The 27,301-nt window shown below is 44.9% G+C and overlaps 1 protein-coding gene and 1 pseudogene across 1 annotated transcript in view; one reads left to right on the forward strand and one right to left on the reverse strand.

Moving 5' to 3' along the window:
* Positions 1–5,445: 5,445 nt before the first annotated feature.
* On the reverse strand, positions 5,446–5,565 carry LOC136654715 (5S ribosomal RNA; annotated as a pseudogene).
* Positions 5,566–7,659: 2,094 nt separating this feature from the next.
* LOC136652230 (collagen alpha-4(VI) chain-like) overlaps positions 7,660–27,301 on the forward strand; it is a 71,827-nt gene continuing 52,185 nt past the window's right edge. The window contains exons 1-8 of the mRNA XM_066629159.1: positions 7,660–7,732; positions 8,638–9,246; positions 13,965–14,552; positions 17,329–17,934; positions 19,057–19,680; positions 22,604–23,155; positions 24,011–24,568; positions 26,329–26,910. Of these exons, the coding sequence (XP_066485256.1) occupies positions 7,660–7,732; positions 8,638–9,246; positions 13,965–14,552; positions 17,329–17,934; positions 19,057–19,680; positions 22,604–23,155; positions 24,011–24,568; positions 26,329–26,910 (4,192 nt within the window). The remainder of the gene's footprint in view (positions 7,733–8,637; positions 9,247–13,964; positions 14,553–17,328; positions 17,935–19,056; positions 19,681–22,603; positions 23,156–24,010; positions 24,569–26,328; positions 26,911–27,301) is intronic.

Consider the following 27,301-nt stretch of genomic DNA (forward strand, 5'->3'; position numbering starts at 1 on the left):
AATTGCTGGTGCGTTCAGTTGTTGCAAATAGTTGTCAAAATTTGAGGAGATGGTTCCTAGTGCACCTACAATTATTGGCAGCACTTTAGTGTGTTGCATCCCCAATCGGGTGGTTTCTAGACACAGTTCATGGTACTTGTCTATTTTTTCATGTTCCTTTTCTACCACCCTGTGGTCACCAGGGATGGCAATATTCTCACTGGTTTCAGTTCTCACTTGTTTCTGTGGGAAAGTTAAGTCTGTGCTTAGCCCTGTTGAAACAGGCAGCACAATTCTATGCATGTCTACTCAAAAGTAAACCCCATTGTGTCCAATGAGGCTTCTTTTCAGGAAAGGACATGCACCCATACTTTGACTAGGTTATGTTCATGTTTAGGAAATAATAATATATTAGACATATATCTCTTCAGAAGGAGTATAAACTGCTTTGGGTCTGTGGTGACCTGGATGAGGCCACCAAGGCCCACTGTGTGGTGATATGGAGAAGAAGCAAGGCACATAGCACATACATGTGACCTCTCAAGCATCCTTTCATGTCTTACTACAAAGCAAAAGGAGTCATTGCTGTAAGTAGGAAGGGAACAAATAAAAAAGGGGGCACTGTTTTTCACCTCACCTCCCACTTGATGGAAGCCCAACTGCTGGGGGTCCTCAGCCTGGGAGCCAGCTGCTAGAAGAATAATCCGGAAGCCATTCATCTATCTGACCACACACTTCTGCACCCATACGTCACCCCCTTTGTGGTGTTAACCCTGAATAGTCTATTAGGGGATGGGGCCAATAGCTCTTGGCTCTAGTCAGAAAGAGACAGGCAAGTAACTTGCATAACATAACAAGAGTTTATTACAAGAAGGGGAATGGGAAAAGAACAAATAGACAAATACAGGCACTTGGATTTAAACAAGGCCTCCACAAATGATAAAGCACAGTGCAACTAGCTAATTGCTCTGCCTAGCGAAGGACTCTCTTATTTTCTTGGCCCAGGTGAGCCTATATTTGCCTGCGGTGTCAGATAGTGCCCTTACACCACAATACAAGGTCCTCTGGGTTTGCAGGGAGGGAGCAAATCAGTGGTGGCACAGTTAGAAAGGCAATAAGTTTTGATAAGGGCAGTGTGTCTTGGAACGCCACCTGATGCTGCCTCAGATCCACCACTGCTGCCTCTGTGCTTCAAAAAGAGCCCTTATCGTGCTCCTTGAACTGTTTTCACAAACCCAGAAGTGTGAGACTCCAGTTTCATTTACAGCAGTGTTTCTCAAACTGTGGGCCGTGAGCCAATTTCAGGTGGGTCCCCATTCATTTCAATATTTTATTTTTAATATATTAGACTACTATGTGACTGCATTTGGGGAATATACAAGCTACTATATAAATTCTTTCAACAATGATACTAAATGGGACTTACTCCTGGTAAGTGTGGGTAGGATTGCAACCTAGGATTTTAAAAATGTTCCTGCTTGATGATGTCACTTCTGGTCATGACATCACTTCTGGTGGGCCCTGACAGATTCTCATTCTAAAAAGTGGGTCCTGGTGCTAAATGTGTGAGAACAACTGATTTACAGGGTATGTATGAATGAAGGAGCTCATTCAGGCAGTTCTTGTGTATAAAAACAGAAGTCCCACGCTTTCATATTTGAAGAAACCGCGTGAGGAGCACAGTAAGGAGGGTGGATGGTTTGTGGCCTCCTTCCCTTTTAGCAGGTAGAAAGTGGATTGATGTGTCTTACAACCACAGCAGACAGGAGGGAGGAAGTGGCAAGCTTGGGGTGAAGAACACCCCAGATCCACCACCCTCTAGCCTTTCCACAGTCCGCTGCTGATGCACCCTCATTAGCTTGCCTCATGGATGGGACACGCCAGGTCTTTACCACTGGGACCAAAGTTTAAGATCTGCTCCCCTAGTACCTTACAGAAATAAAAGTAAGGATGATTTCTTTGTGAGTTAGAATATGAATGGTTGATCACTGAAGAATAGCTAGATATAAAACCAAATTCAGTAAACCAAAAAGAAGTGTCTGACATGTATTTCCTTTTCCTTGTGTTCCTAATGGTTTGGGATCTACACTTACATTTGATTGCTTTTATGTATCATTTACTAGCAAGCAGGATGACTGCCTAATTCTCAGGGATCATCATGGTGGGGTGGATGATTGTACCACATGGGGTGATCCTGGGAAGTGATTAGATCCTTCAGCAAAATGTTGGCAGTATCTGCACAACATGAAGCCTGCATAACATGAAAAAATTATGTAGCAAAACTATTCCTAGACTCCATCATTTTCGATTGCACAGGGGAATCACCTGCTTCTTCATGTAAAAAAAATCTCTGCACATAGAAAACTAGCATGTCAGTGAGAACCTTTGCTCTAGACCCTTCTCTCTGGCATCTAGTTTTCTACATGCATGGATTTTTTTTAAATGTGGGGGAGGATTCAGTCATGATAACTGCAGTTACAGCTACTGTTACATACTAACAGTTTTGCTGACCATTTGCTGTTTGTGAATACCAGGTCCATTCTCTCCCCCATGTTTTTTTTAATACTTTTTAACTGCAGCTATACCATTTGTTATTGATGTTTGTCTTAGATCCACATTCAGTGAAGCTGAAACCATCTTGATACAAAGCTTGGTGAAAACCAGTGGAAGTGGAAATCTCCTGTAATGGAGAAAGGAGTTCTCTTTCACCACTTGTGATCTTGTGATCTTCATGATTAATGAAGCCTTCTCCTTTCAGTCTCACCCTTTCTCCATATCAGGATGGATGATGCATTGATTTGACATGCCCTCATTTGGGTGGTCCTGAGCATTCTAACCACATTAATAGAATTACAAACCCAAGTTATTTTTCTAAACTAGTTGATCTACTATTGATGTTTTTTCAGTGAAAGCTGTCCAGAAATACCATGTTTATCAAAAGCAATTCACTGCTGTAGGTTGTCTGATTGGAAACAAGCCACTGGAAAAAAGTGGAATTAGAAAAAGACACATTTTGGCTGTGTTAAGACTGCATATGTTACAACGGAAGTATGTCCTCATATCTATGCAGTTTTAAGGCTTAAATAAATTGAGGCTTTGTGTTTGTCTTGTAATGATAAAATGTTGATGCCAGTTTATTAAAAAACTTTTTTTCCTTCTACCAAGTTAGAATTACAAGTGAGTTCTACTACTTGGGCAGCTTAATCCTAACCTTGGCCTAGCCTTGGCCTGTGCAGGTTAGGAGGTGGCTGGAGGGCAAGTCAGGGTAAGGGGATATTTTTCTCCTTAACCTGAGCAATGTGAGGAGATAAGGAGCAGTGTTTTTGGCTTTTTTAGAAGGGCATACACACATGTCAAAGGCAGCAGTAACAAGTCAGGGGCAGTGTTGGGCAGCGGGCAAGTTGGGCTTGCTCCAAGAGCTACCTCCTGAAGCAAAGACTTGTCAGATCCCAGAGTTGACTGAACCCAGTCCGCTTAATCAGAGAAATTATATTGTCCTATGTGGGGCTATCTTTAAGTGAGTCATTTTAGACTGGGGGCTGTGCAAGACAATTACAGAGATCCCAGATCTGAAGGTGGGAATGATCCTGTCCAGGTTCAGGGGACAGTGGTGAACCTCCCCAACCCCACGCCCCAGGGCAATGGTCCGTGATGGCACCCCCCCCCGGGATGTCTCCACCCCTTGTGTGCAAATCTTCCCCTCCCCCCACTTTCTGGAGCTCACAGAGCCTTGCGCAACTCCTGAACACATTGGGGAAGCCTCTCTGAGGTTCCCTGATGCTTTAAACTGTGCTTCTGAAAAACCAGAAGCATAGTTGCTGACCCTGTCAGGAGCTTCGGAGAGGCTTCCATGGGGTCTTAAAGGTGCACAAGACTTCACACCTGCGGCATTTGCCTTATAGCATGAAGGTCCACCACTGTCAGGGGATGTTCTGGATTGCCCCACAAATTTGTCACTCTCAAAACCAAAGTCTGGCATGACTATAGCATTGACGAGGGTGACTATGCCATGTAGATTTCACTCTGGTGCCCAATACTTCCTGTACCTGCCACAATCCATCCCTTTTTAAATACCCACATAGTTTGGTGTTTCTGTGTATCCATAGTTACGTAGTTAGGTATTGGCTGTCTGTGCACAGCTTTCGTGCTGTTTGCATCTGGTTTTCCACAATCATAATGTGTTTCAAGAATTTTGATAAGGCATTGTGGCCAGGCTAGTTTTGAAAAGGGATTTGTGGGAATATTAGTCAAGGACTAAAAGCATTTGGGGTATGCTTTAAGTATGGAAGAGGCCTTACGTCTGAGTGGACACGACTAAGATTTCACTGTTAGTCTGGGTTTCAGGAGGAAAATTGTACTGCAGATCAGTATCAAATAGCTTTGGAAGGTCAAACCCAAGGAGCTCCTGAAATACATTAACCCAAGCTTGCTTACACAATCTTTCCAGTGAACTGTGCAGCTGCTGCAATGTAAGACCTTCATAAACAGTTTATCTTTTGGAGGTAGATTCTCATCATGAGGCTTTTGTCCTTATCCGTGGGGCTTTATTTGTCATGTTCAATCTGGAGACTTTGTTTCCTTTCTCTTCATCATTGCCACAAATATATTTGCCATCAATGTTGTATGTATTCACCAGCTGGCTTGTCATTGCCCACAAGTGGAATCTAATGACAACCCCACTGTCTGTATACAGGGAAAAGGATTATTCTATAGCTTCCACTTTTGTGATTCACACTAGGCTGGTTTGCACATACCTGTGTGTCAGGACCACCCCAAGACTACCTGTCATTTGAGGGCCCAATCCTATCCAATTTTCTAGTGCCAGTGCTGCTGTGCCAGTGGGGTATGCACTGCTTCCTGTGGTGGGGAGGCAATCACAGAGGCCTCCTCAAGGTCTGGGGACGTTTGTTCCCTTACCTCGAGGCTGCATTGCAGCTGCACTGGTGCTGGAAAGTTGGATAGGATTGGGCCCTGAGGCTAGTGCCATCACTAGGCAGATGAATAGTGCCATCACTAGGGTTTGCACCACCAGGTGTGGATATCTATAGGTGTAGAATATCTCTAGCTCTAATATCTTTTACTAGAATAGAAATATTTCAACACAGTTTGTTTCATTGCATTCTGCTTGAAATTATGCATTGAATGATATATAACATGATGATATTATTTGAAAATTCCAAAATTTCAAAATTTTTGGCCAGTAGTGGTGTCAAGCCCTGTGTGTGACCCCTAGTGATGTCACTGCCTGATGCTGTATACCTTTCCAAATGATGTGCCAGCCTCTGATCTTCCCCGTCTCCAATGTTCTAGCTCAGCACTCTTCTCCCCTTCACATTTCTGTTCACCCCTTCCTTTTTCAATCCAGAGACTGGAAGGAGGATGAGGAGCAATGGAGGAAAGTAGGCAGACAGAGACTAGCACCCCCCTATGGCTGGCAACCTTCAGTCTCGAAGGACTATGGTATAAAGCCTACAGCACCCGGTATTCCCAGGCGGTCTCCCATCCAAGTACTAACCAGGCCTGACCCTGCTTAGCTTCCGAGATCAGACAAGATCAGGCATGTGCAGGGTAACAGTTGCTGCTAGCACCCTCCACCAATCTGCTTTCTGAGGTGACCCATTTCAATCTGCCTTGGCCGGCCCGACTTTCCTTTCCTCAATAACTGTAACAACTGATGATTTGAACAGATAAATCAACATCACAGATAAAACTCTCATAAGAACATAAGAACATAAGAACATAAGAACAGCCCCACTGGATCAGGCCATAGGCCCATCTAGTCCAGCTTCCTGTATCTCACAGCGGCCCACCAAATGCCCCAGGGAGCACACCAGATAACAAGAGACCTCGTCCTGGTGCTCTCCCCTACATCTGGCATTCTGACTTAACCCATTCCTAAAATCAGGAGGTTGCGCATACACATCATGGCTTGTACCCCATAATGGATTTTTCCTCCAGAAACTCGTCCAATCCACTTTTAAAGGCGTCTAGGCTAGACGCCAGCACCACATCCTGCGGCAAGGAGTTCCACAGACCGACCACGCGCTGAGTAAAGAAATATTTTCTTTTGTCTGTCCTAACCCGCCCAACACTCAATTTTAGTGGATGTCCCCTGGTTCTGGTATTATGTGAGAGTGTAAAGAGCATCTCCCTATCCACTCTGTCCATCCCCTGCATAATTTTGTATGTCTCAATCATGTCCCCCCTCAAGCGTCTCTTTTCTAGGCTGAAGAGGCCCAAACGCCGTAGCCTTTCCTCATAAGGAAGGTGCCCCAGCCCCGTAATCATCTTAGTCGCTCTCTTTTGCACCTTCTCCATTTCCACTATGTCTTTTTTGAGATGCGGTGACCAGAACTGGACACAATACTCCAGGTGTGGCCTTACCATCGATTTGTACAACGGCATTATAATATTAGCCATTTTGTTCTCAATACCCTTCCTAATGATCCCAAGCATAGAATTGGCCTTCTTCACTGCCGCCGCACATTGGGTCGACACTTTCATCGACCTGTCCACCACCACCCCAAGATCTCTCTCCTGATCTGTCACAGACAGCTCAGAACCCATCAGCCTATATCTAAAGTTTTGATTTTTTGCCCCAATGCGCATGACTTTACACTTACTGACATTGAAGCGCATCTGCCATTTTGCTGCCCATTCTGCCAGTCTGGAGAGATCCTTCTGGAGCTCCTCACAATCACTTCTGGTCTTTACCACTCGGAAAAGTTTGGTGTCGTCTGCAAACTTAGCCACTTCACTGCTCAACCCTGTCTCCAGGTCATTTATGAAGAGGTTGAAAAGCACCGGTCCCAGGACAGATCCTTGGGGCACACCGCTTTTCACCTCTCTCCATTGTGAAAATTGCCCATTGACACCCACTCTCTGCTTCCTGGCCTCCAACCAGTTCTCAATCCACGAGAGGACCTGTCCTCTAATTCCCTGACTGTGGAGTTTTTTCAGTAGCCTTTGGTGAGGGACCGTGTCAAACGCCTTCTGAAAGTCCAGATATATAATGTCCACGGGTTCTCCCGCATCCACATGCCTGTTGACCTTTTCAAAGAATTCTATAAGGTTTGTGAGGCAAGACTTACCCTTACAGAAGCCATGCTGACTCTCCCTCAGCAAGGCCTGTTCGTCTATGTGTTTTGAGATCCTATCTTTGATGAGGCATTCCACCATCTTACCCGGTATGGATGTTAGGCTGACCGGCCTATAGTTTCCCGGGTCCCCCCTCTTTCCCTTTTTAAAAATAGGCGTGACATTTGCTATCCTCCAATCTTCTGGTACCGTGGCTGTTTTGAGGGACAAGTTGCATACCTTAGTCAAGAGATCTGCAACTTCATTCTTCAATTCCTTAATAACCCTCGGGTGTATGCCATCAGGGCCCGGTGACTTATTGATCTTTAATTTAAAGATCAATATATCTTGATCTCATATATATATGAGATATATCTCTCATATATCATATTGCCAAATAAAAACTTTTTGAATGGAACCTCTTCACGCTTGCAGCTTCATGTCTTCAAGTTATGAATGTGTAAAATGACCTCTAAACACATACAGAACAAGAAACCTTTGGATCGGTGCATTGATGGGGGGTAGGGAACATGCGCATGTTTTTCAGTATGAGAAATGTGATGCTCCTTTAAAAATTCTTCTTTTTCTAGGGATATACTCAGAATGGATAAATGGAACGAAGTTCTTATTCTTATGTGCCTGACCATTTTGTGCTCTACAGATGCCAAAAATACAGGTAATGCAAAATACATATTTCTTTGGCACCCAGTGGGGTCAAAGTAGAAATTGTGATAGTATGCAATCAACAACCGGGGTATAATCAACCTCCTACTGTTAGCAATGGCACTGCTGTCATCCGTTTGATCCTAGTTAAAACCAATGACCCTTTCTTTTGGTTCTAGAAGAGCTCACGTAACTTTTACAGCTGCATCCTATTACTGTATCCTCTTGCTAGAAAATTACTGTCATAGGAGTAATTTTCCTACTGTTATAGGAAAATTACTGTCATAGGAGGCCTCAACTGCTGATCTTCTGCTGCTATGTACTTGGTAAAGGCACAGGGGCACTGCTAGATACAAGAATGGCAGTCTGGGAATTGAATGGAGCTTGTTCGCTTTCTTGTTTTGCTTGCTCAAGATCCGATAGGTCATGTGGGCTACCATCTTGAACACAATGGGACTTCTGAGTTGGAAAGCTGCTTTTTAGCTGACATAAGTCTGAGGCTGAGTCCAGGCTGGGAGGGTGGATGGGATCTTGACATTTCCTAGTTTGCCATGATACTCCCTGGCTCGGCCCTGATCTTTCCCAGAACCACCTGTGGTGGTTTCCCTGTGGCCTACTGGCTCCAGTGGAGGTTCTGTGGCCTGTCAACGCTGGCACAGGGCTTGCCGGCTCCTCTACTGTCGATAGTGAGCTATAGAACATTGGAGCTGCAGCAGCACCAGAAGTCCCAGCTTTACACTGGTGGATTGCAAGTTCTGCCATTGTAAGGCCAGCATAGGTTTGGATTGTGAGTCTTATCTAAGATCACCTAAGTGCTCTTCATGACTAAATGAGGGACTCGAAGATGAACTGAGGTCTCCTTGATCCTAAGTTGGCACTCTAACCACTATGCCACCTATTGAAATGTTTTTTCTTCAGTCTGCAGGGAAGCTTCTGTTGCAGACCTTGTGTTCCTGGTAGATGGATCTTGGAGTATAGGAGTAAAGAACTTCAAAAGCATGCAAGACTTCCTGTACACTCTGGTTAATGGTTTGGACATTGGAGAAGATAAAATTCGGATAGGACTGATTCAGTACAGTGATCAGCCCCACAATGAATTTTTCTTGAACACTTACGACCACAAAGAGGACATCTTGCAGAAAATACAGACCTTGCACTACAAAGGAGGGGGCACAAAAACTGGGGAGAGTTTGATGTTCATGCTGGAAAATCAGTTCAATGAAATGGCCGGAAGTCGACACAAGGAAGGCATCCCCCAAGTTGCCGTAGTGATAACAGATGGGCAAGCTCAGGATAATATCCAAAGGCCAGCCAAGGCAGTCAAAGATGCAGGCATCACACTTTATGCTGTTGGCATCAAAGAAGCTGTTTTGTCCGAGCTTCAGGAAATTGCTAGTGACCCAACTGAAACTCACGTCTACAGTGTGGCAGATTTTACTGCTCTGCAGGGGATCTCCCAAAATTTACTCCAGGTGTTGTGTACTACAGTAGAGGAAGCAACTCGAAAAATCACTAAGGTGTCTCCAGGTAAACCAACAAAGGACTGTGTGTGTGTGTGTGTGTGTGTGTGTGTGTGTGTGTGTGAGAGAGAGAGAGAGAGAGAGAGAGAGAGAGAGAGAGAGAGAGAGAGAGAGAGAGATTATCACTTTTCTTCTTGCCTCTAGGTAAAGTAATAAACAGAGTACAAAATCTGGCGGGAACTTACTCAGGCAGGTTACAGTAGTGTTGCCGCTGCCATTTTATTTGTCGCCTCAGGCCTCCTCAGTTTGAACAGTGGCCATGGCTAGAGCTCCTGATCAGATAAATCTCAGTGGAGACCTTGCGGGTGTACTTTGACTAAGCTCTTGTCTTGGCGGGGCTTCACCTTCTCTCTGCTGCCACTATACACTTCTCTTCTGCCGCACCTCACTTTCTCTTTTTCTACCTTTTTAAACTGAATGTATAATGTATCCATGTTACTCTCTCCCCCATCTCTCCATTCAATTTGCCTGGAAGGGAAGAATGTTAGTCATGCTGATTGGCATCCACAAATGCAGAGAGAAAGAGGAACTAGGTAGCATGGCCTTTTACCCACCATTCTTGCATCCTGGCTCTTGCTAGTGGGTCTCATGTTGCAGTCTGGGGTTTGAAGTAGGTGCCATTTAATAACTGTTCCATACCACCTTTAGAGGACTTAGGTCACAATCCTAACCAACTTTCTAGCACCGAAGTAAGGGCAACGCAACCCTGAGGTAAGGGAACAAACATTGCCTTACCTTGAGGAGGCTTCTGTGACTCCCCCCCCCCCAACTGCAGGATGCAGCACAAACCCCGCTGGCACAGCTATGCCAGTGCTGGAAAATTGGTTAGGATTGCGCCCCCAGTTGCATAGAGAAGGGAATCTTGTGCAGTTCTGTAGTTTCTGTCCCCGATGTCAAAAGCCTGATGTAAACCAGGCTACGCTAAAGAAGCATTTTCATACCTGAGCCTCTCCCAAATGTTCTGGCGTATGTCATTTGTCAGTGCAATACGCCAGTCAGAAATGAAAGAGAGCCCATTTTACACAGAATGAGCATCTGAGCCAATTGTAGGCTTAACAGATGAAATGCAGTTGAAAGAAGTACAAAAAGCAATTTGATCATATCATTCTCTGCGAAAACAGCTACACGTTTTTCCCTGCCCTTTTCTGCTTCCAGATGGTGGTGCATTTTAGCAAAGGTTTCCTTCACAGGAGTGCTTTCTCAACTAGCCCTGTGGATACACCCAGGTCCATGTGGACTGCTTCATATGGAAACCCTGGCTAGAAGGACCCATAAGTAGAAGGATGCCAGATCGATGTCAGCTGCTCTTTGCATCTTTCCCCTTAAAAAACCCACATGAATTTTCTGTGACTCCACCACGGTCATTCCAAAAGCATTTCCACAGAGGAAACAATGTTACATTGGAACAGGCCCAACGGAAATATATTTTAACCTGGTGTTTCATTTAAACATTAAAGGCCTTAGAGCAGGCTTGCGCAACTTGTAACCTGTCAGGCGGAAGAACCTCGTAGCTCATCCACCATATACGGCAGCTCGAAAAGCCTGATGTTTTTGCTATCTGTCTGGGAATGCACCCATAAAGACAATGGGAAAATGTCAAACATGCCTGGAGGATTGTGTTTGGCATGATGTTTGGGCTTCTCTTATAACCTAATTCTATATTCTGTGCAGCAGAACCAATAGGATGTGGAGTTAGGTTCTCACCAGCACCCATCTTTTCTCTAGGTACAGTGTGAACCTCTAATAGCCCCCTGTACCTGACCCACTATCTGTTGGAGGCTCAATTACACAGGCCTACAAAATTGAGGGTCAGAAAAGTTTTTCCCAAACTTTATGGTGGTTTGATACAAATTTGGGGTGCCAATTCTAAAAATGGCATCTGGTTTGCCCTATCATGTCTAGTTTTGGAGATATAGTATAGCCTCATTAGTGAATGGTTCAAGCAGCTTCCTCATGAGGAAGCCATGGTGTAGGCTTCCTCATGAGGAAGCTGCTTGAACCATTCACTAATGAGGCTATACTGTATCTCCAAAACTAGACGTGATAGAGTAAACCAGATGCCATTTTTGGAATCAGCACCCCAAATACACCCAGGAATTGGTGTATAAGGAAGCAAAATGTGAGTTGGCCTGCATTATTACCCTCCAGCTTCTTTTAGCTTAAACTCCTATGCTTTTGCATACCTGATTGGTATTTCTAGCCAGGCATGTATATATCTTAATTATACGCAATTAGCCCATGTCTACTAGATTCTGCCAGCTGGACTGGGCCTGCAGAATTAAGGATGAGCATGCACTATAAATGTGCATGTCTTGTGCCCCCTCCCCTTTTGCACGGCTGCTACTGCTTAAGTGCATGTGGGAGTATTTCATCCCTGATCAGTTCTTCTATGTATTCTGGAGACTAGAGGCAAATTCATTTCCTCTTATGCTGAGGCTATAAATCCCATCAGCAGCATTGGCTGGGTCCCTCTGTTCTCTTAAATCTAGGACTCCATGTCCCCAGGTAGTATGGCGCCTCCCTCCCATTGTCTGTTGACTCCTCCTGCCTCCACCTGGGAAATGATGGCTGGAACTAAGAAACTTGTTGTTCTTGAGAGAGTATGTCACACTGGATGACACTTTATTGTCTAGCTGGCCCCATGTGATAAAGAACACACACACACAACACAGGTGTGCCATTGCTTCTCCCCTATCTTTGGGTCACTTTGCTTAATTGTGCAGGGTCCACATGTTAATTAGCCTGTGCTGCTGTTAATAGCAGTTCAGATGAAACCCTCTTTCCCCTGTAATTTTACAGGAACATGAGAGGAAGGATCAGGGCATGCATATCCTTAATTATGTGGGGCTGATATGATAAGGTATCATTTAATCTGGCCCTAAATCTTTCACGTTACAAGTCAAAGGGCCCAATCCTATCCAACTTTCCAGCACTGATGCAGTTGCAATGCAGCCCCAGGGTAACAGAACAAACGTACCCTTATCTTGAGGAGGCCGCCGTGACTGCATGTCCCCCACCCCACAGGATGCAGCTCATGCTCTGTTGTAATAGCTCTTCAATGCTGGAAAGTTGGATAGGATTGGGCCCAGAGCTCTCATGAGTCAGTAGTGTCACGAGGGTTTGCATCACCCAGTATGGAAGGCCAGCGTGTCACCCGCATGATGGACCTTCTCCCATGCAGTGGGCGGGGCAGTGCCCTAGCAGTGGGTATGGTGATGCACCATTGCTCTAACCCAGGGGTGTCCAAAGTTTTTGGCAGGAGGGCCACATCGTCTCTCTGACACTGTGTCGGGGGCCGGGGGAGGGGGAAGAATTAATTTACATTTCAAATTTGAATAAATTTACATATGTTTACATAAATGTATATATTAAAGATGAAGTGATATGAATGAATGAAGGTCTTGCAATAGCTCAAGGCCTATAAAAGGCCTTGCACAAAGCAAGGCTGGCCTTTCCTTTTCTGCTGCTACTGCATCACAGATGTGAAACAGCAAGCAGTGGAGGGAGCCCTCATCCCACAGCTCACGTGAGAGGTCAAACAGTTGCCCTCACCCTGAGAGCAGTTGCATTGGGCTAGCGTGGGCTCCAACAACTCACCAGAGTGCCAGAGGCTCATTGGAGACTGGGAGCAACCTGAGGGCCACATTGAGAGGCCTCGAGGGCCGCAAGTGGCCCCAGGGCCGGGGTTTGGGCACCCCTGCTCTAACCACTGGTTTTTTGTCAATGTTGATAGAAAAGAGATATTTCAATGTGGTTTCTTTCATTGCATTCTGCATCAAATTACACATTGAATGATATACTATAATATGATAGTATTATTTGAAAGTACAAAGATTTTAAAATTTTTAGCCAGTAGTGGTTTCACCCCCCCATGCGTGTCATTTGGTGCAGCCCGCACCCCCCACGTAATGCCACTGCATGAGTTGTGCTAGAGTTGCATGCACTTTCGTTGTCTCTCTCTCTCTCTCTCTTCCCTCTAGAGGAGGGCCAAGGGTCCTGGTCCCATCGCTCACTGTTCAGGAGCTGTTCTGTTTTAACTAAGCTTTTGATTCTCTCTTGCAAACCTAACAAAATAGATCTGGACTCTTCGTATAACTACATAGATACAGAAAAATAAATGCGTATTTACCTACTCATGAAATTTCAAAGCCACTTTTTAGCATTAGTCCAGAGAGTGGCTTCTGGTCAATATTAAAGCATAAAAATTCACAAGTGTAATTTACAGCTTAGTCTCCAGTTTTCCCTCCTGTTAATTGACTTGCAGCCCTCTGCTCACTCCTGTTCTATTGGGACAAGAGGCTACTTTTTAACTGCTGTGCTGCAGGCACATCCTGACTGCTTTTGACTGCATCACACTTCCATCAGTCTTAAAAAAACAACACTCTTTCTTTGATTAGAAAAATTTATTTACGCAAAGGATTTATATATCCCATATCCCACAGCCTTCCTTCCTGCACAGAACCTTCAGGGTGGCCCAATCTCTGTCACATAAAAGCTGCAAAAGCAAGCAATATAGTCAGTTTGAAACATGTGCCACACTTCAATAGCACTACAATGAGAATCAGCAACCAGAGGAAAGCCACAAATTAAATTAAATTGACTGGAAATGCATTTGTAGCAAATGCACATGGAAATCAGATTGGCTTTGGACCCAGAAGTAACCGCACACTGAAAAAAGAATAGCCAGCCTTTCTTCTGACTTGCTTTTGCTTCTTTCTTGTTTAGTGTGCCGCAATGCCACCGTAGCTGACATCGTATTTTTGGTGGACAGCTCAAGCAGCGTCGGTCCAGAGAATTTTCAGAAGGTGAAAAACTTCATTGACACACTGGTTTCCAGTCTTAATATTGGGAGCAACCATGTTAGAATTGGGCTGGCCCAGTATAGTGACGCCCCCTATGTGGAGTTTCTGCTAAATCAGTATTCTTTGAAGAATGACATTCTGGAACAAATACAGAATTTGTCTTTTCGGGGTGGAAACTCTTACACAGGCGCTGCCTTGAATTTCATCAGGGAGAGATACTTCACAAAAGCTGCTGGGAGTAGGGCCCAGGAACACGTCTCGCAGGTAATCATTCTGATCACAGATGGAGAATCGAATGATGACGTCAAAATTCCAGCCACTGAACTGAGAGCAGAAGGAATTTCAATTTATGTGGTGGGAATTGGAATCCAAGATATGACTGAGCTCAAAGAAATTGCGAGCAAGCCATTTGAGAAGTTTCTGTTTAACACTGACAATTTTGATATCCTTAAGAACCTCCCAAGCAGTCTTCTCCAAACTGTGTGCTTTGCAGTGGAGAATCAGATTAAAGGTAAGTAAATCTGGTCAGTAAAATGGCCTCATGCAATGACCTTCTCAGCAGGTGTTTTGCTGCTTAATTGGGGTCAAATTTGCCACAGGATTGTGAAGATCTGAGTTCTTCAGAGGTGCACTCATTTCACTTTGGTATTAGATCTAGTGACTTCCATGCCATCACTCCTAATCAAAAAGGTTGAAAGGCGGACGCACATTTAAAATACTTGGAAATCATTCTAGGCTTTTTAAGGTCGAGTTTGTGACAAAAACAAACAAACAAACCTGAGTCAGTGGGTTAGAGTTCCACAGTTTTTTTTACTTAATGTTAATGTACACTCTACTTCTAAAGCCCTAGTACATGATCGTGTTTTCTGTTCTTTATGTCTCACAGCAAGATTATGAGTCTGGTTGCTCACAGTGTAGGAGAGGCTGAGGGATAGCTATCTCTACCCCCAAAACCAGTTAGGAAATCCAAAGCAAAGGTGAAAGAGACACACGTCTTAGATAAGCCTCTCTATAGAATCTCTGACCAGTATGTGTATTAGTACAACTTCATGCTAAGAGTGTCCCCAAGGGTCACGCTAGACTTGATGCCGGAGATTTGAGAGGGGACATTGTTTGGTTATAAGCATATACTTTGAGTCCAAAAAATCCTGATGCATGGAAGGCTGAAGGGACAGGGTTCAGTGACCAGCAATGAATGGGCTCCAAGAACAGGACAGGATTCCACGGGAAGGCTAGAGGAGCCAGAATATTGTGTATTTATTTAAACCATAAAGCCAAACAAAGTTTGAACAAAATACGTTTACAATAAAATACTAAGGAAAGCTTAAGTGAGCAATCATTAAAACCATGTGCTATACCTTTTTTTTTATTTTTTGCACATGTGCAGCCGCAGATGAAAATGTGGCCGCTTTTCCCATTACATTTTTCTTGCTACTGACTGGCAGAAGTTCAGTTTTTTGCAGATCAGATTGATGTTACTTTCTGATGAACAGACTTCCCAAGTACTTGAGTTTTCATTTTTTATGCAGAGGACACTAGACCAGTGTTTCCCAACCAGTGGTACTCATACCGCTGGTGGTTCTCGGGGTGGTGTCTGGTGGTACTCATGGAACCCCCAGACCCCCACTACCTGGCAGCAAGACCAGCAGTGCAATATGACCAGCAGCAGTTGAAGGCTGAAGTCAGCAGGCAGAGCTTTGCATGCTCAAAAAAGCCCTCCCATCTGCCCTGAGCCTCTTGCTGGTGTTGTGTTGTGTCTAGCCTCCCAAGTTGGAAATAACTGGCGATGACATCATTGCCAATTACTTCTGATGGTACGTCCAATAAGTGGGATGTGTGAAGTGGTACAGCAGGAGACAAACGTTGAGAAATTCTGCACTAGTCAGAAGAATGTGGCATGGCCTCAGCAACCCCTCCACCACAAATAGAGTATTCCAGATTGTTTGGTTTTTGCCAACTGTCATCTATATAACTTGAAATCCCAACAGGATCTGAGCAACCCTGACTGTATATTTAGTAAGAACCAAGAGCTAGCCTGAATATTAGAAATATTACTAGATAGCAATATTGTAGTGTCCTTTCAGGGGTCATATTATTGACATGCTAGCACACTTCTAGAGCAGGGGTGCCCAAACCCTGGCCCTGGGGCCACTTGTGGCCCTCGAGGCCTCTCAATGCGGCCCTCAGGGAGCCCCTAGTCTCCAATTAGTCATTGGCCCTCTGGAGAGTTGTTGGAGCCCGCACTGGCCCGACGTAACTGCTCTCAGCGTGAGGGCGACTGTTTGACCTCTCACGTGAGCTGTGGGATTAGGGCTCCCTCTACTGCTTGTTGTTTTATGTCTGTGATGCAGTAGCGGCAGCAAAGGAAAGGCCAGCCTTATTTTGTGCAAGGCCCTTTATAGGCCTTAAGCTATTGCAAGACCTCATTCATTCATATCAGTTCATCTTTAATATATTCATTTATGTAAACATATGTAAATTTATTCAAATTTTAAATGTAAATTAATTCTTCCCCCCCCCCCCGCCCCTGACAGTGTCAGTGAGACGATGTGGCCCTCCTGCCAAAAACTTTGGACACCCCTGTTCTAGAGGTTAAATAAAAGTTGATCTAGAAAAAGATGTTGGAGTCAGTCGCATCAGAAGTCATGTTTCATCAGTTTGAAGCTATTGTATTCATAGCAAAGTGCTCTGAGGAAACAGAAATTTCTGTAGGAAATGGGAGAACAGAGCAGTCAGTGAAAGCACCTCCTTTCCTATGGCAAAATATCCAACCTGGCTAGTTGCTATCAATAAAACAGTGGAGGCTGGTCAAGGTTTCAAAAGAAACACTTTACTCACAGTTTTCATAGTTGTATATCTTCTGCATGGTCAGAAGCTCCTACTTCTGACGAGAAGCTCCTATTGCTCTCTTTGGAACAGAGCACCCTAGAGCTGTTCTTTTTGTGCGGACGTGTGTGGGAGAAGGAGGCCTCGTAGGCATGGAGTCCAGGCAGAACATATCCTCCTGCTTTGAAGGTGTGGCAGGAAGAGAAGTGCCTGCAGAAAGGGCAGAAAGAAAATAGTTATTAAGGACCACCTTTCCTGCAAGGATCATAGAGGCAGGTAAGGGTCTCAGGTATCTCAACAGTACGCTGCGTTCCAGAATCCTGCAGGCGGAGTTGGATCCAAATTCCAAACATTTCAGTGAAGACTTAACATTTTCAGTGTATTTTTGCAATTAAATGTTGGATTCTATACCATGTTGGAGTGTCCTTTTAAAAGTATATTTTTGTGTTTTTATCCACCAGCATTTACAAAACACTATGCTGATGTTGTTTTCCTTGTGGATTCTTCGGAAAGAATGGAATCCTCCACCTTTGAAGCAATAAAAAAATTCATTGCCCAGATTGTTGAACAACTTGATATTGGGGTTGACAAGTACAGGATTGGCTTTGCACAATACAGCCACGAAGGACGTACAGAATTTTTGCTGAACACTTACAAGAATAAGGAAGATATTCTCAACCACATCCAGAGCAGTGCTGTATTCACGGGTGGTTCTCTACAAACTGGAAGTGCCCTGCAGTTTCTGCGAGATGTTCATTTTACTGAGGAAGCCGGGAGCCGGTTTAACCAAGGAACACCACAGTTTGCAGTTGTTGTCACCTCAGCTAAATCTGAGGACAATATCAAGGAATCCGCAAGGGAGCTGAAAGAGATGGGTGTCAAAGTCATAACTGTTGGTGTCTTAAATGCTGACCAGGAAGAAATAGAGGTGATCGCGACCTCTCCTTTGGTCTTCCAGCTTGACGAAGTGGAGACCCTCAATCAGCTTCACAACAACGTGACTGATATTTTAGAAGCCCCTGTTCAGGAACAGTACAAGGATGCCCTACAGGCAGAAGTGCCATCAGGTAAAGTTGCATCATTATCGGGAGGGGGGGGGGGAACTGCACATGAAATTCTAAAGAGGAGATCTCTGTAATTGATTCCATCTTCAAGAAATATGACATTGATTTTGACCCAATTTTGCTTGCCTTTTAAATATACTTTTTATGTATATTAAGAGTTGTACTATAAAGAAACCCACAAAAAATACTACATCACATCATAAGAAGAAAAGGAAAATAAAAGTTAAAAAACAACAAAAAGTTCTCTTATATTAGTGATAGACATATCTCATATGTATGTATGTACATACATAGGTACATATATATATGTATATGTATCTCGTATATATGTATCTATATACATATATGTATCATATATATGTCTCTCATATATATATATGTATATGTATCTCATATGTATCTTATATATGTTTATATATAGCATATGTAGCATATATGTATATATATGTGTATATGTATATGTGTGTGTGTGTATATAAGCCAAAATGCTTTTACTTTCATGGAATTCATTCATTCATTTTTGTTCTGCTTTTCATAAGAAGTTTCAAGGCAGCTGACAAACTATAAAATATAAAAAAGTCACAATAAAATAAAATTTACAATAGCAATTAAAAACAGCCACAAAAATTAAAATGCTTCAACAGCAGCTCACAAGCCAAAGGCTAGGGAGAATAGATGGATCAAGAACCTTTTTAAAAATGGGGGGGACACACTTCTTGAACTCTGTGAGGCACACAATTCCACAACGGGGGTGGGCTGTCACAGAGAGAACTGTCCCATGTGTACACCAGTCATATCTTGCTAAATGACAGCATTTTGAACAGAGCTTTTTATGAAGATCTTAATTGACAGGTAGATTAATATGACAGAAGGTGGTCCTTTTCTTTCTTAAATAGAAAAATAGCTTTCACTGTAATCTAATGGACATTTTAATTTTTTTCTATTTAAAATAGCATGAGGAGTTGCAATCAGGATTACGACTATGGGGGACGACGACCCTAAATCCCTTCCTAGTCCACAACCACTATTTAAAGGAAAAAATCCATGTTGCACATTTTATGTATTATCTGATTTAACCCTATCATGCAGTCATTCTTCTATATGCTTATTCCCCCCCCCCCCCAGTTTGTTCCACTGCAGCTGTAGCTGACATTGTATTCCTGGTGGATGAATCCAGTAGGATTGGTCAAAGGAATTTCCAGCTAACAAGGATGTTTCTGTTCAAGGTCATCAACGCTCTAGATATTTCTCCAGATAATGTTCGAGTTGCCTTGGTACTATACAGTGACGAGCCAAGGCTGGAGTTCAGCCTAGATACATTTGAAGACAAGTCAGAAATTCTGAACTATCTGAAAAAGTTACCTTATCGTGGTGGGCAAACATACACTGGTGCTGCCCTCGATTTCCTGAGGAAAAAGGTTTTCACCAAGAAGGCTGGAAGCAGGAAGCATCAAGGAGTACAGCAGCTGGCTGTGGTGATTACTGATGGCCAGTCACTGGATAACTTTACCAAGCCTGCAGCCAAGCTTCGACGCAGCAAAGTTACCGTGTATGCTGTGGGCCCCCAAAACATCTCAGAGCCTGGGCCGCTACACAAAATGGCATCTTATCCCCCAAGGAAACATGTCACCAACCTGGAATCTTTTTTGCAGCTCACACACATAGACTGGAAGATCAAGAAACGGCTTTGCACCGGAATTGTTTCCCGTGCATTTGCTGTTCCAGCACGGTCCCGTAACGTGAAAGAAGGTAAAGATCTCTCCTTACAATCAGTCCCAGCATCTCATTCAAATAAGCGTGGGAAAACTCAGGAGGGACACTCATTGGGTGTCCATGAATTAGGGTAAGGGCTGTCGCTCAGTGGTCAAGCACCTGCTTTGCAAGCAGAAGGTCCCAGCTTCAATCCCACCTGTCTCCAGGTAGAATAGAGAATGAGGAATCCTTCCCCCATACACACTCCCATTCCCCTTATATTTCTCTCCTTTATTCTGGTGGGGCCCTGAAATTGGAAATAGCTTTCATCAGTACAAAAACAAACTGGGAAAGGTGATTTCAGGTGGTTAAAGAACCCAGTGCCGCTACCAACCTAAGCTACACTTTAGAAATACTGGGAGTTGCCTTATGCTGAGTCAGACTGTTGGTCCTCCTAGCTCAATATTGTCAACAATGACTGGCAGCAGCTCCTCTGAGTTTCAGATAGGAATTTTTCTCTGCACTGTGTCAGGGATTGAACCTGGGATCTCCTGCAGGCAAAGCAGATGTCCTCCAAAACAGCCCAGTGCCCTGTACATTACAGGAAATCAGCATTAGTTGCATTATAATACACATGGCCCAATGCAACCCCCCAGGAATGGGCAAATACAGCACAACTTGACTCAAGTCACAAATCTCCTCCCCCTGCGACTCGGCTCGAAAATGAGTCATAACGGGGGCACTTTCCGAGTCAACAAGTTGCACTTTCACAACTCAATAGGACTCAAGTCGAGTCACCCTCTTTAAAAAGCCAGCCGCGGAAGAAAACGGGGCTGCTGCTGGGGTATGTGTATGTGTTGGAAATCTGTAAACACTTCCCTGATGTCCCCATTCTAGCTGTAAACAAGGCGGGAAGGGGTAGAAGAGACTGCGTGAGAGCAGGGACAGAAGCCACAAGAGGAAGGTGGGTCAGGCGCAGCACCTGTAAGACTTACCAGGATGACCCAATCCTTGGCAGCTCTACGCAGAAGTAGTCCCACTGTAGCTGGTCTTCAATGAGGGTTCCTCCCCCCAAGTAACAATGGAGCTCACAGCAGCCATGCTGTGGAAAGCGGGATAGCTATGAACTTCCTTCCCCAGACTTCCCTGCCTCCTCCCTCACCCTGGGCTTCTCCAGCCAGTTGTAAGGCAAGAACCCCCTTGGGCTCTTACTCCTGCCCTCTCTCAGCCAAAGAAAAGATCAGAATGTCCATCCTTCATCCAATGATCATCAGTTCCTTCCTATTGGAGATGGGCAAAAGAACCTGCTCCCACCTCCCATCTGCCTCTTGCTCAGATGCAAAAGTAAACGTTAACCCATCTGTGCCTCCGGGATGGAACTTCCTTGCTGCTCGCCTGGTCTGAATGATGGCCCCATGAGGTCTTTCATGCCACCAACAAGTAAGCAAGCACACCCAGACACAGACAGATTCAAGTCTGCATGCGTGGGGATGAGTGCTGAGTAAAGGGGACCCTGACTTGAGTGTTTTTCCAAGTCTTCCATGTGCATGACTCAAGTGTCCCTGAGTAAGCAAAAGCGTGCATTTTTGTGACTCAGAGTCAAGTCACCGGAGTTGAGTTCCCATCCCTGCTATCCCCTAGCAGAACAGAATTCCACTGACAAAAGGAGCCCCCAGTGCAAATTGTGGCAGCTGCCTCCTTCTGCAGCTGGCAGCCTGCTCTGGAACAGGTAAGCTAGCATGGGGGTAGATCATGGGTGTTGTTGTGTCACAGCTCCTCCCCACTAGGTATCGTGCCCGCTTAAGGCTGGTTAGTTTCCCTTTGCTAACTCACCCGGGTAGTAAGCACGCGTCAGAGTCAAGTCCCAGTCCAATAAATGCAGATTGCCAAATCACAGTCCAAAGTCAATCTGCCGGGTCACAGTCCAGGGTCAAAGTCCAGGTAAGCCAGTTAGTCAATGCAAGGTGCCAAATCAGAGTCCAGAAACGATATGCCAGGTCACAGTCCAAGGTCAAATTCCGGTCAGGTCTCCTCTGGGTCAGGTAGCATCTCTCTCTGGGTCAGGGTAGCCTTTGGTCCTTCTGAAGCTGCCCTTTATCCTTTGTGTCCCATTAAGTGCAAATGCAGCTCAGCTGTGAGCTACCTCCTTAACTCATTCAAAGTCCCATCAAGGTCAAATGAAGCTCAGGTGTCCATCCAGGTCTCCATTGGCCTTGACTGATTACAGCTATGGAGCCAGCCCTGCCCTTCCCAGAGCTGTCAGCCAGCTGTCAAAACATGGAATTGCTGTCAACACCACAGCATCCACCTGATGATCTTCTGATCTTCCATTACAGGTGTGGAGGAGGTAGTTCCAAGAGAGGAACTGGGGGGGGGGGTGAGGATGAGGCAGAAGGGGCTGCATCCAGTGGCAATGCGCTTGCCAGACCTTATCCCTGCTTTCAGAAACCTCCCCGCCCCTTTTCCCCTCTTCTGGCACAGGCCAACAAAATAGGTGGTATATTTCCAAGAAGACCCATAGGCGGTCACATGGAAGTAAGGGAAGATTATTTTTGCTTACCTCTCATTTGCCTTTGAGTCGCACGCACCTCCCCCCATCATAGGACACAGCACTTACCTTTTCAGCATGGCTGCATTGGTTTCTGGAGGTGGGGGGAGTAGGATTGGGCTGACACAAGAACATAAGAACATAAGAACAGCCCCACTGGATCAGGCCATAGGCCCATCTAGTCCAGCTTCCTGTATCTCACAGCGGCCCACGAAACACTCTGGTTTGGGTCTCTGTCAGTACTTACATGTACCCTGTGGAAAATGAACATTTGGTAAATGGTTGCCTTTGTATTTTTGGTCTGGAAAAGTAACTCATATTTAGCAACATTCTATTTATGACCACATGCTTGTAAAGCATTAAGCCATTTTTTTTAACATCACAGAAAATGACTGTCATTCTGCCTTTCACTCTATGTTTCTTATTGATTAGGTTGTGAGGAAACTGAGGAAGCAGACATTTACTTCTTGATTGATGGCTCCGGCAGCATCTTTCCTGATGATTTCCAGGACATGAAAGTCTTCATGACTGAAATGATCAATATGTTTCAAGTTGGCGCCAACAGAGTACGTTTTGGGGTTGTTCAATATGGAAGCACTCCAGTATTGGAGTTCTTGATTAATGAGTACAACACTGTGGAGCAATTGAAGAGGGCCATCAAAGCGATCCAGCAGATGGGGACTGGCACCAGGACTGGAGATGCCTTGAGATACATGCGGAGGCTCTTTAAAGACGCTACCAGGGACAATGTCCCCCAGTTCCTTATCATTATTACAGATGGTAAATCCCAAGATAATGTGACCAAAGCAGCAGAAGAACTACGAGCTGCAGGGATCACTATATTTGCCATTGGTATCAAGGAGGCATTCAAAGAAGAACTAGAAGATATAGCTGGAACAAAAGACCGGATGTTTTTTGTGAATGATTTCGATTCCCTAAAGCTTCTCAAACATGACATTGTGCGGGATATTTGCTCTCCTGAGGGTAAGAAGTTGGGGGTTCTCAAGACTCTTGGAAAAGTGCCAGCCCATTTATGAGGCCAACTGGTGGCCTCAAGCAGCAGATTTGGGAGGGTGGATGCCAGTCTCTGTCATCCCTCTTGCCTCCACTGATCCTCCTCTTCCTCCTCCTTCCCTCTGTATTAGAAAAGGAAGAGAAAGGAGGAAAGAGCTGTGAGCTAGAGTGTTGGCGGAGCACATGCTGGCAGTGGTGGACCTCCCATTATGGACGATGGGGCAAATGCCTGAGGTGCGAGCCTTTAGAACCCTGTGGAAGCCACTCTGAGGCTTCCCTGTGGTTGTGTGAAGCTCCATGAGCCTCAAGTGAGTGTGGGGATGGATATGGGCGGGGGTGGGTGGCAGCATCCCATGGGGGGTGCCATCTCGGATCTGTGCCCTGGGGCACGAAGTTGGGGAGGTCCGCCACTGGATACTGGCACATCACCTAGTAAGGGGGGGCAGCATTTACATGCCACTTCAGGCACCAGGAGGTCTTAGATATGCCCCTGGCTGGCCCAGATACCTGCCCTGATTCTCCCCTGGAACACTCCCAAATCTGCTCTCCTGGAGGCCAGGCACTCCACTGCCCAGGGCTGTCAGCCGTTTGTGCTGGTGGCCCCAGCCCATGTGCCATTGTTGTGGCAGTGGCACTGGCAGCCAATTTCTATCAGTGCAAGGACTAGATAGGATTATCCAGTGATGTGGGAGGATTCAGAGCAGAGTATTGTCCACGTCATTAGCCCATCTATTGCAGTAGTTTTCACTTATTCAGAAGCAATAGTTAGCATGTTTGTTTTAGTACATTTTCCTTATTGGTTTGGTCTTTATTTTTTATGTTCAGTCTGTAAGAACTTGAAAGCGGACATTATTTTGCTGATTGATACCTCTGACAGTATGAATCAAGTTCAGTTTGAGAAGACAAAGGAATTCCTGCAGTCTCTTGTGAATAAGTCTGATATTGGGGCTGATAAAGTTCAGATTGGACTGCTGCAGTACAGCTCAAATCCAAAAGAAGAGTTCCCACTCAACAGATACAACAACAAGGCCGACTTAAGGACTGCAATCTCTGCAATGAGGCAGATTAAAGAAGGAACCATGACTGGGAAAGCGCTAGATTTTGCCTCTCTGTATTTTGACCAATCCAAAGGAGGGCGTCCAGAAGCAAAGCAATATCTGATAGTAATCACAGATGGAGCATCTGATGACAAGGTGCAAAAACCCGCCAAAGCTCTTAGAGACAAAGGTGTCATTATTTATGCCATTGGATTACTCGAAGCAGACAACTCCGAACTCTTAGAGATTGCCGGCACTCAGGACAAAGTATTTTCTGAAGATAATTTTGATTCCCTGATGTTTTTGGATAAGCCCATACTGTTTGAAATTTGTAATACCAAGGATGGTACGTATCCTCAAAACAGATTCTCAAAACAGATGTGACATTAGTTGCTTCTCTTCATGATTCTTCTTGAGTGAATAACTGTGTGCCTCTTCTGTATTCTGTCAGATCTGTCTCTTTCTGTGTGCCTGAACATTTGACTGTATAATCACACCTTCGCTGTTTTGCCTCAGCCAAGACCACTGCATTCCTAACCTATATGCATTTCAGTAATAAAATGTTAAGTGTTAGCTATATCACAGCACAATCCTGAGCTGCCTGGCGCCTAGAGGAACAATGGTGCCAAAATGACTGCCACTGTATCCAGTAGCTGCCAGACATCAACGGGCTGTTTCTCGGGGGAAGGAAACATTTTTCCCCTTCCCCTGACTGGGGACCCAATCCCCAGTCAGGGGATTTTCCAATTTTCCAGTGTTGGTATGGTTGTGCCAGTGGGGTGTACACTGTATCCTATGGTGGAGGGGCAATCACTGAGACCTTCTCAAGGTATGGGAACATGTGTTCCCTTACCATGAGGTTGCATTGTGGCTACACCGGAATTGGAAAGTTGGATAGGATTGGGTCCTAAGGGAGGAGGCCCCACAATGAGGCTACTTAAGTCTGCGTTGGCTATTTAGCCGGTGCAATGCAGCCCTGTGTTGGACTGGGAGGCCCAATGTGGGATTCTGGATCTGGCAGAGCTCTGCTCTGTCAGTCTTGCCCTCTCCTGCCCCATTTCCTCCCCCTACCCCATATTCCCCCACCATCCCCCCACCCCAGGATACCTCCCCCCCCACTCACCTTTCCACCACCTGGAGCAAGGGACAAGCTCTGGGCAGGTGTGACGGGCCTCCGGCCAGCACTGAGTGTCACAGACTTGCCTTATGGCACATTTGCGACACACAGCATTGGCAGAGGGCCAGCACTAGCCTGATAGGATTGGGTTCTCAGTCAACAGAGCACTGATTACTAAACGCAGTGTGACTGAAACATTTTGCATCTGATCAAATAAAGACAGATTGCAAGGTTAAAAAAGAAGAAATGAGCTAAGGAAGCAATTAATCATGTCTCTTTTGACCTTCAGATGGTGACCAGATGTCAAGGAAGACAAGGCTCCTGTACCTTTCATAGCTATAGAGAAAAGAGGATTTTGGCTGAATCAGCCTTTCTTATACCTGCATGACAAGTTGCACCAGCCTAAATTTCCTCTTCTCCACAACTAGTCAAAGTACAGGAGTTCTATATTCTTTGAGGTTCATCCACTGTAATCTCTAGACCAGGGGTGTCGAACATAAGGCCCAGGGCCAGATGCAGCCCATGGAAGCTCTTTATCTGTCCCTCAGGCTCTCCCAGTACCACCATCAGCTGCTCTAAGCTGCTGAGCTGTGCTGAGGTGTCACTGCTGAGAGGATTGGCCTCATGATTATTGGGCTCTCCACATCTTGAAAATATGATCAAAATATGCATATTTTATCTTCTGACATTTGCAGCTAATGAGTCCCTAGGTGAGAAAAAAACTGCATATTTCTGATCATGACTTGCTTGATGACATCACTTCCTGCTGGATGACATAACTTCTGGCCCTCAGCAGATGTCATGAATGCTATTTTGGCCCACTTTGTGAAACGAGTTTGGCACCCCTGCTCTACACTCTTACATTTTATGACAACTTATTGATTCAAGAGTTAGCATGGGGTGGGGGTATGAAAAGAACAACTGGCTGATGAAAGAGGAAGAGCAGAAATCAATTTTATAACAGTGTCACTTTGTTCTTTCAACTGCAGCATGCAAAAGAACGGAGGTCGCCGATATCATCTTTGTTGTGCATGGAAGAAGAGACATTACTGAACTGCAGTTCAAGGGTATACAGCGACTGATGGAGGCTGTTGTAAATGACTCAGTGGTGGCAAAAGACAGCGTTCAGTTTGGGGCTGTTGTCTATAGCACCCTGCCTGAAGAGCAATTCTCTTTGAATCAATATTCCACTAAGCCTGAAATCAGGGAAGCCATTTCTAAGCTGACACTTTTGAGAGGGTTCACCTTTACAGCAAGAGCATTGACTTTTGCAAAGGAAAGATTTAGCACAGCTTACGGTGGCCGGACATCGCCGGGTATCACGCGGATCCTTGTGCTGATCACTGATGAGCCCACCACACCAACCGACAGGCCCAATCTTCCAGCAGCTGCAGAAGCTTTGAAGCAAGGAGGTATCAAAATCATTGCCATTGGGATAGATGAGGCCAGTAGAACAGAGCTTGAAGAAATTGCCGGTGATGACGGAAGATGGTATTTTGCTCCAAGTTATAATGCTTTGGAAAGTTTACATGAAAACATAACTCATGATATATGTGATGACTCAAAGCCAGGTAATGCAAACGTGGAAATGCACTTTGATTACACAGGCCAACACACATTTTGCTTCCTTAAACGTTACACCAATTCCTGGGTGTATGTGGGGTGCTGACTCCAAAAATGGCATCTGTTTTGCCCTATCACGTTGCATTTTGGAGACATGGCATAGCCTCTTTAGTGAATGGTTCAAACTGCTTCCTCATGAGGAAGCCTACACCATGGCTTCCTCATGAGGAAGCTACTTGAACCAGTCACTAATGAGGCTATACTATATCTCCAAAACTAGATGTGATAGGGCAAAACAGATGCCATTTTTGGAATCGGCACCCCAAATTCATATCAAACCACCATAAAGTTTGGGAAAAACTTTTCTGACCCTCAATTTTGTAGGCCTGTGTTATGTAC

This window comes from Tiliqua scincoides, chromosome 5, assembly GCF_035046505.1.
Source record: "Tiliqua scincoides isolate rTilSci1 chromosome 5, rTilSci1.hap2, whole genome shotgun sequence".
Lineage (NCBI taxonomy): Eukaryota > Metazoa > Chordata > Lepidosauria > Squamata > Scincidae > Tiliqua > Tiliqua scincoides.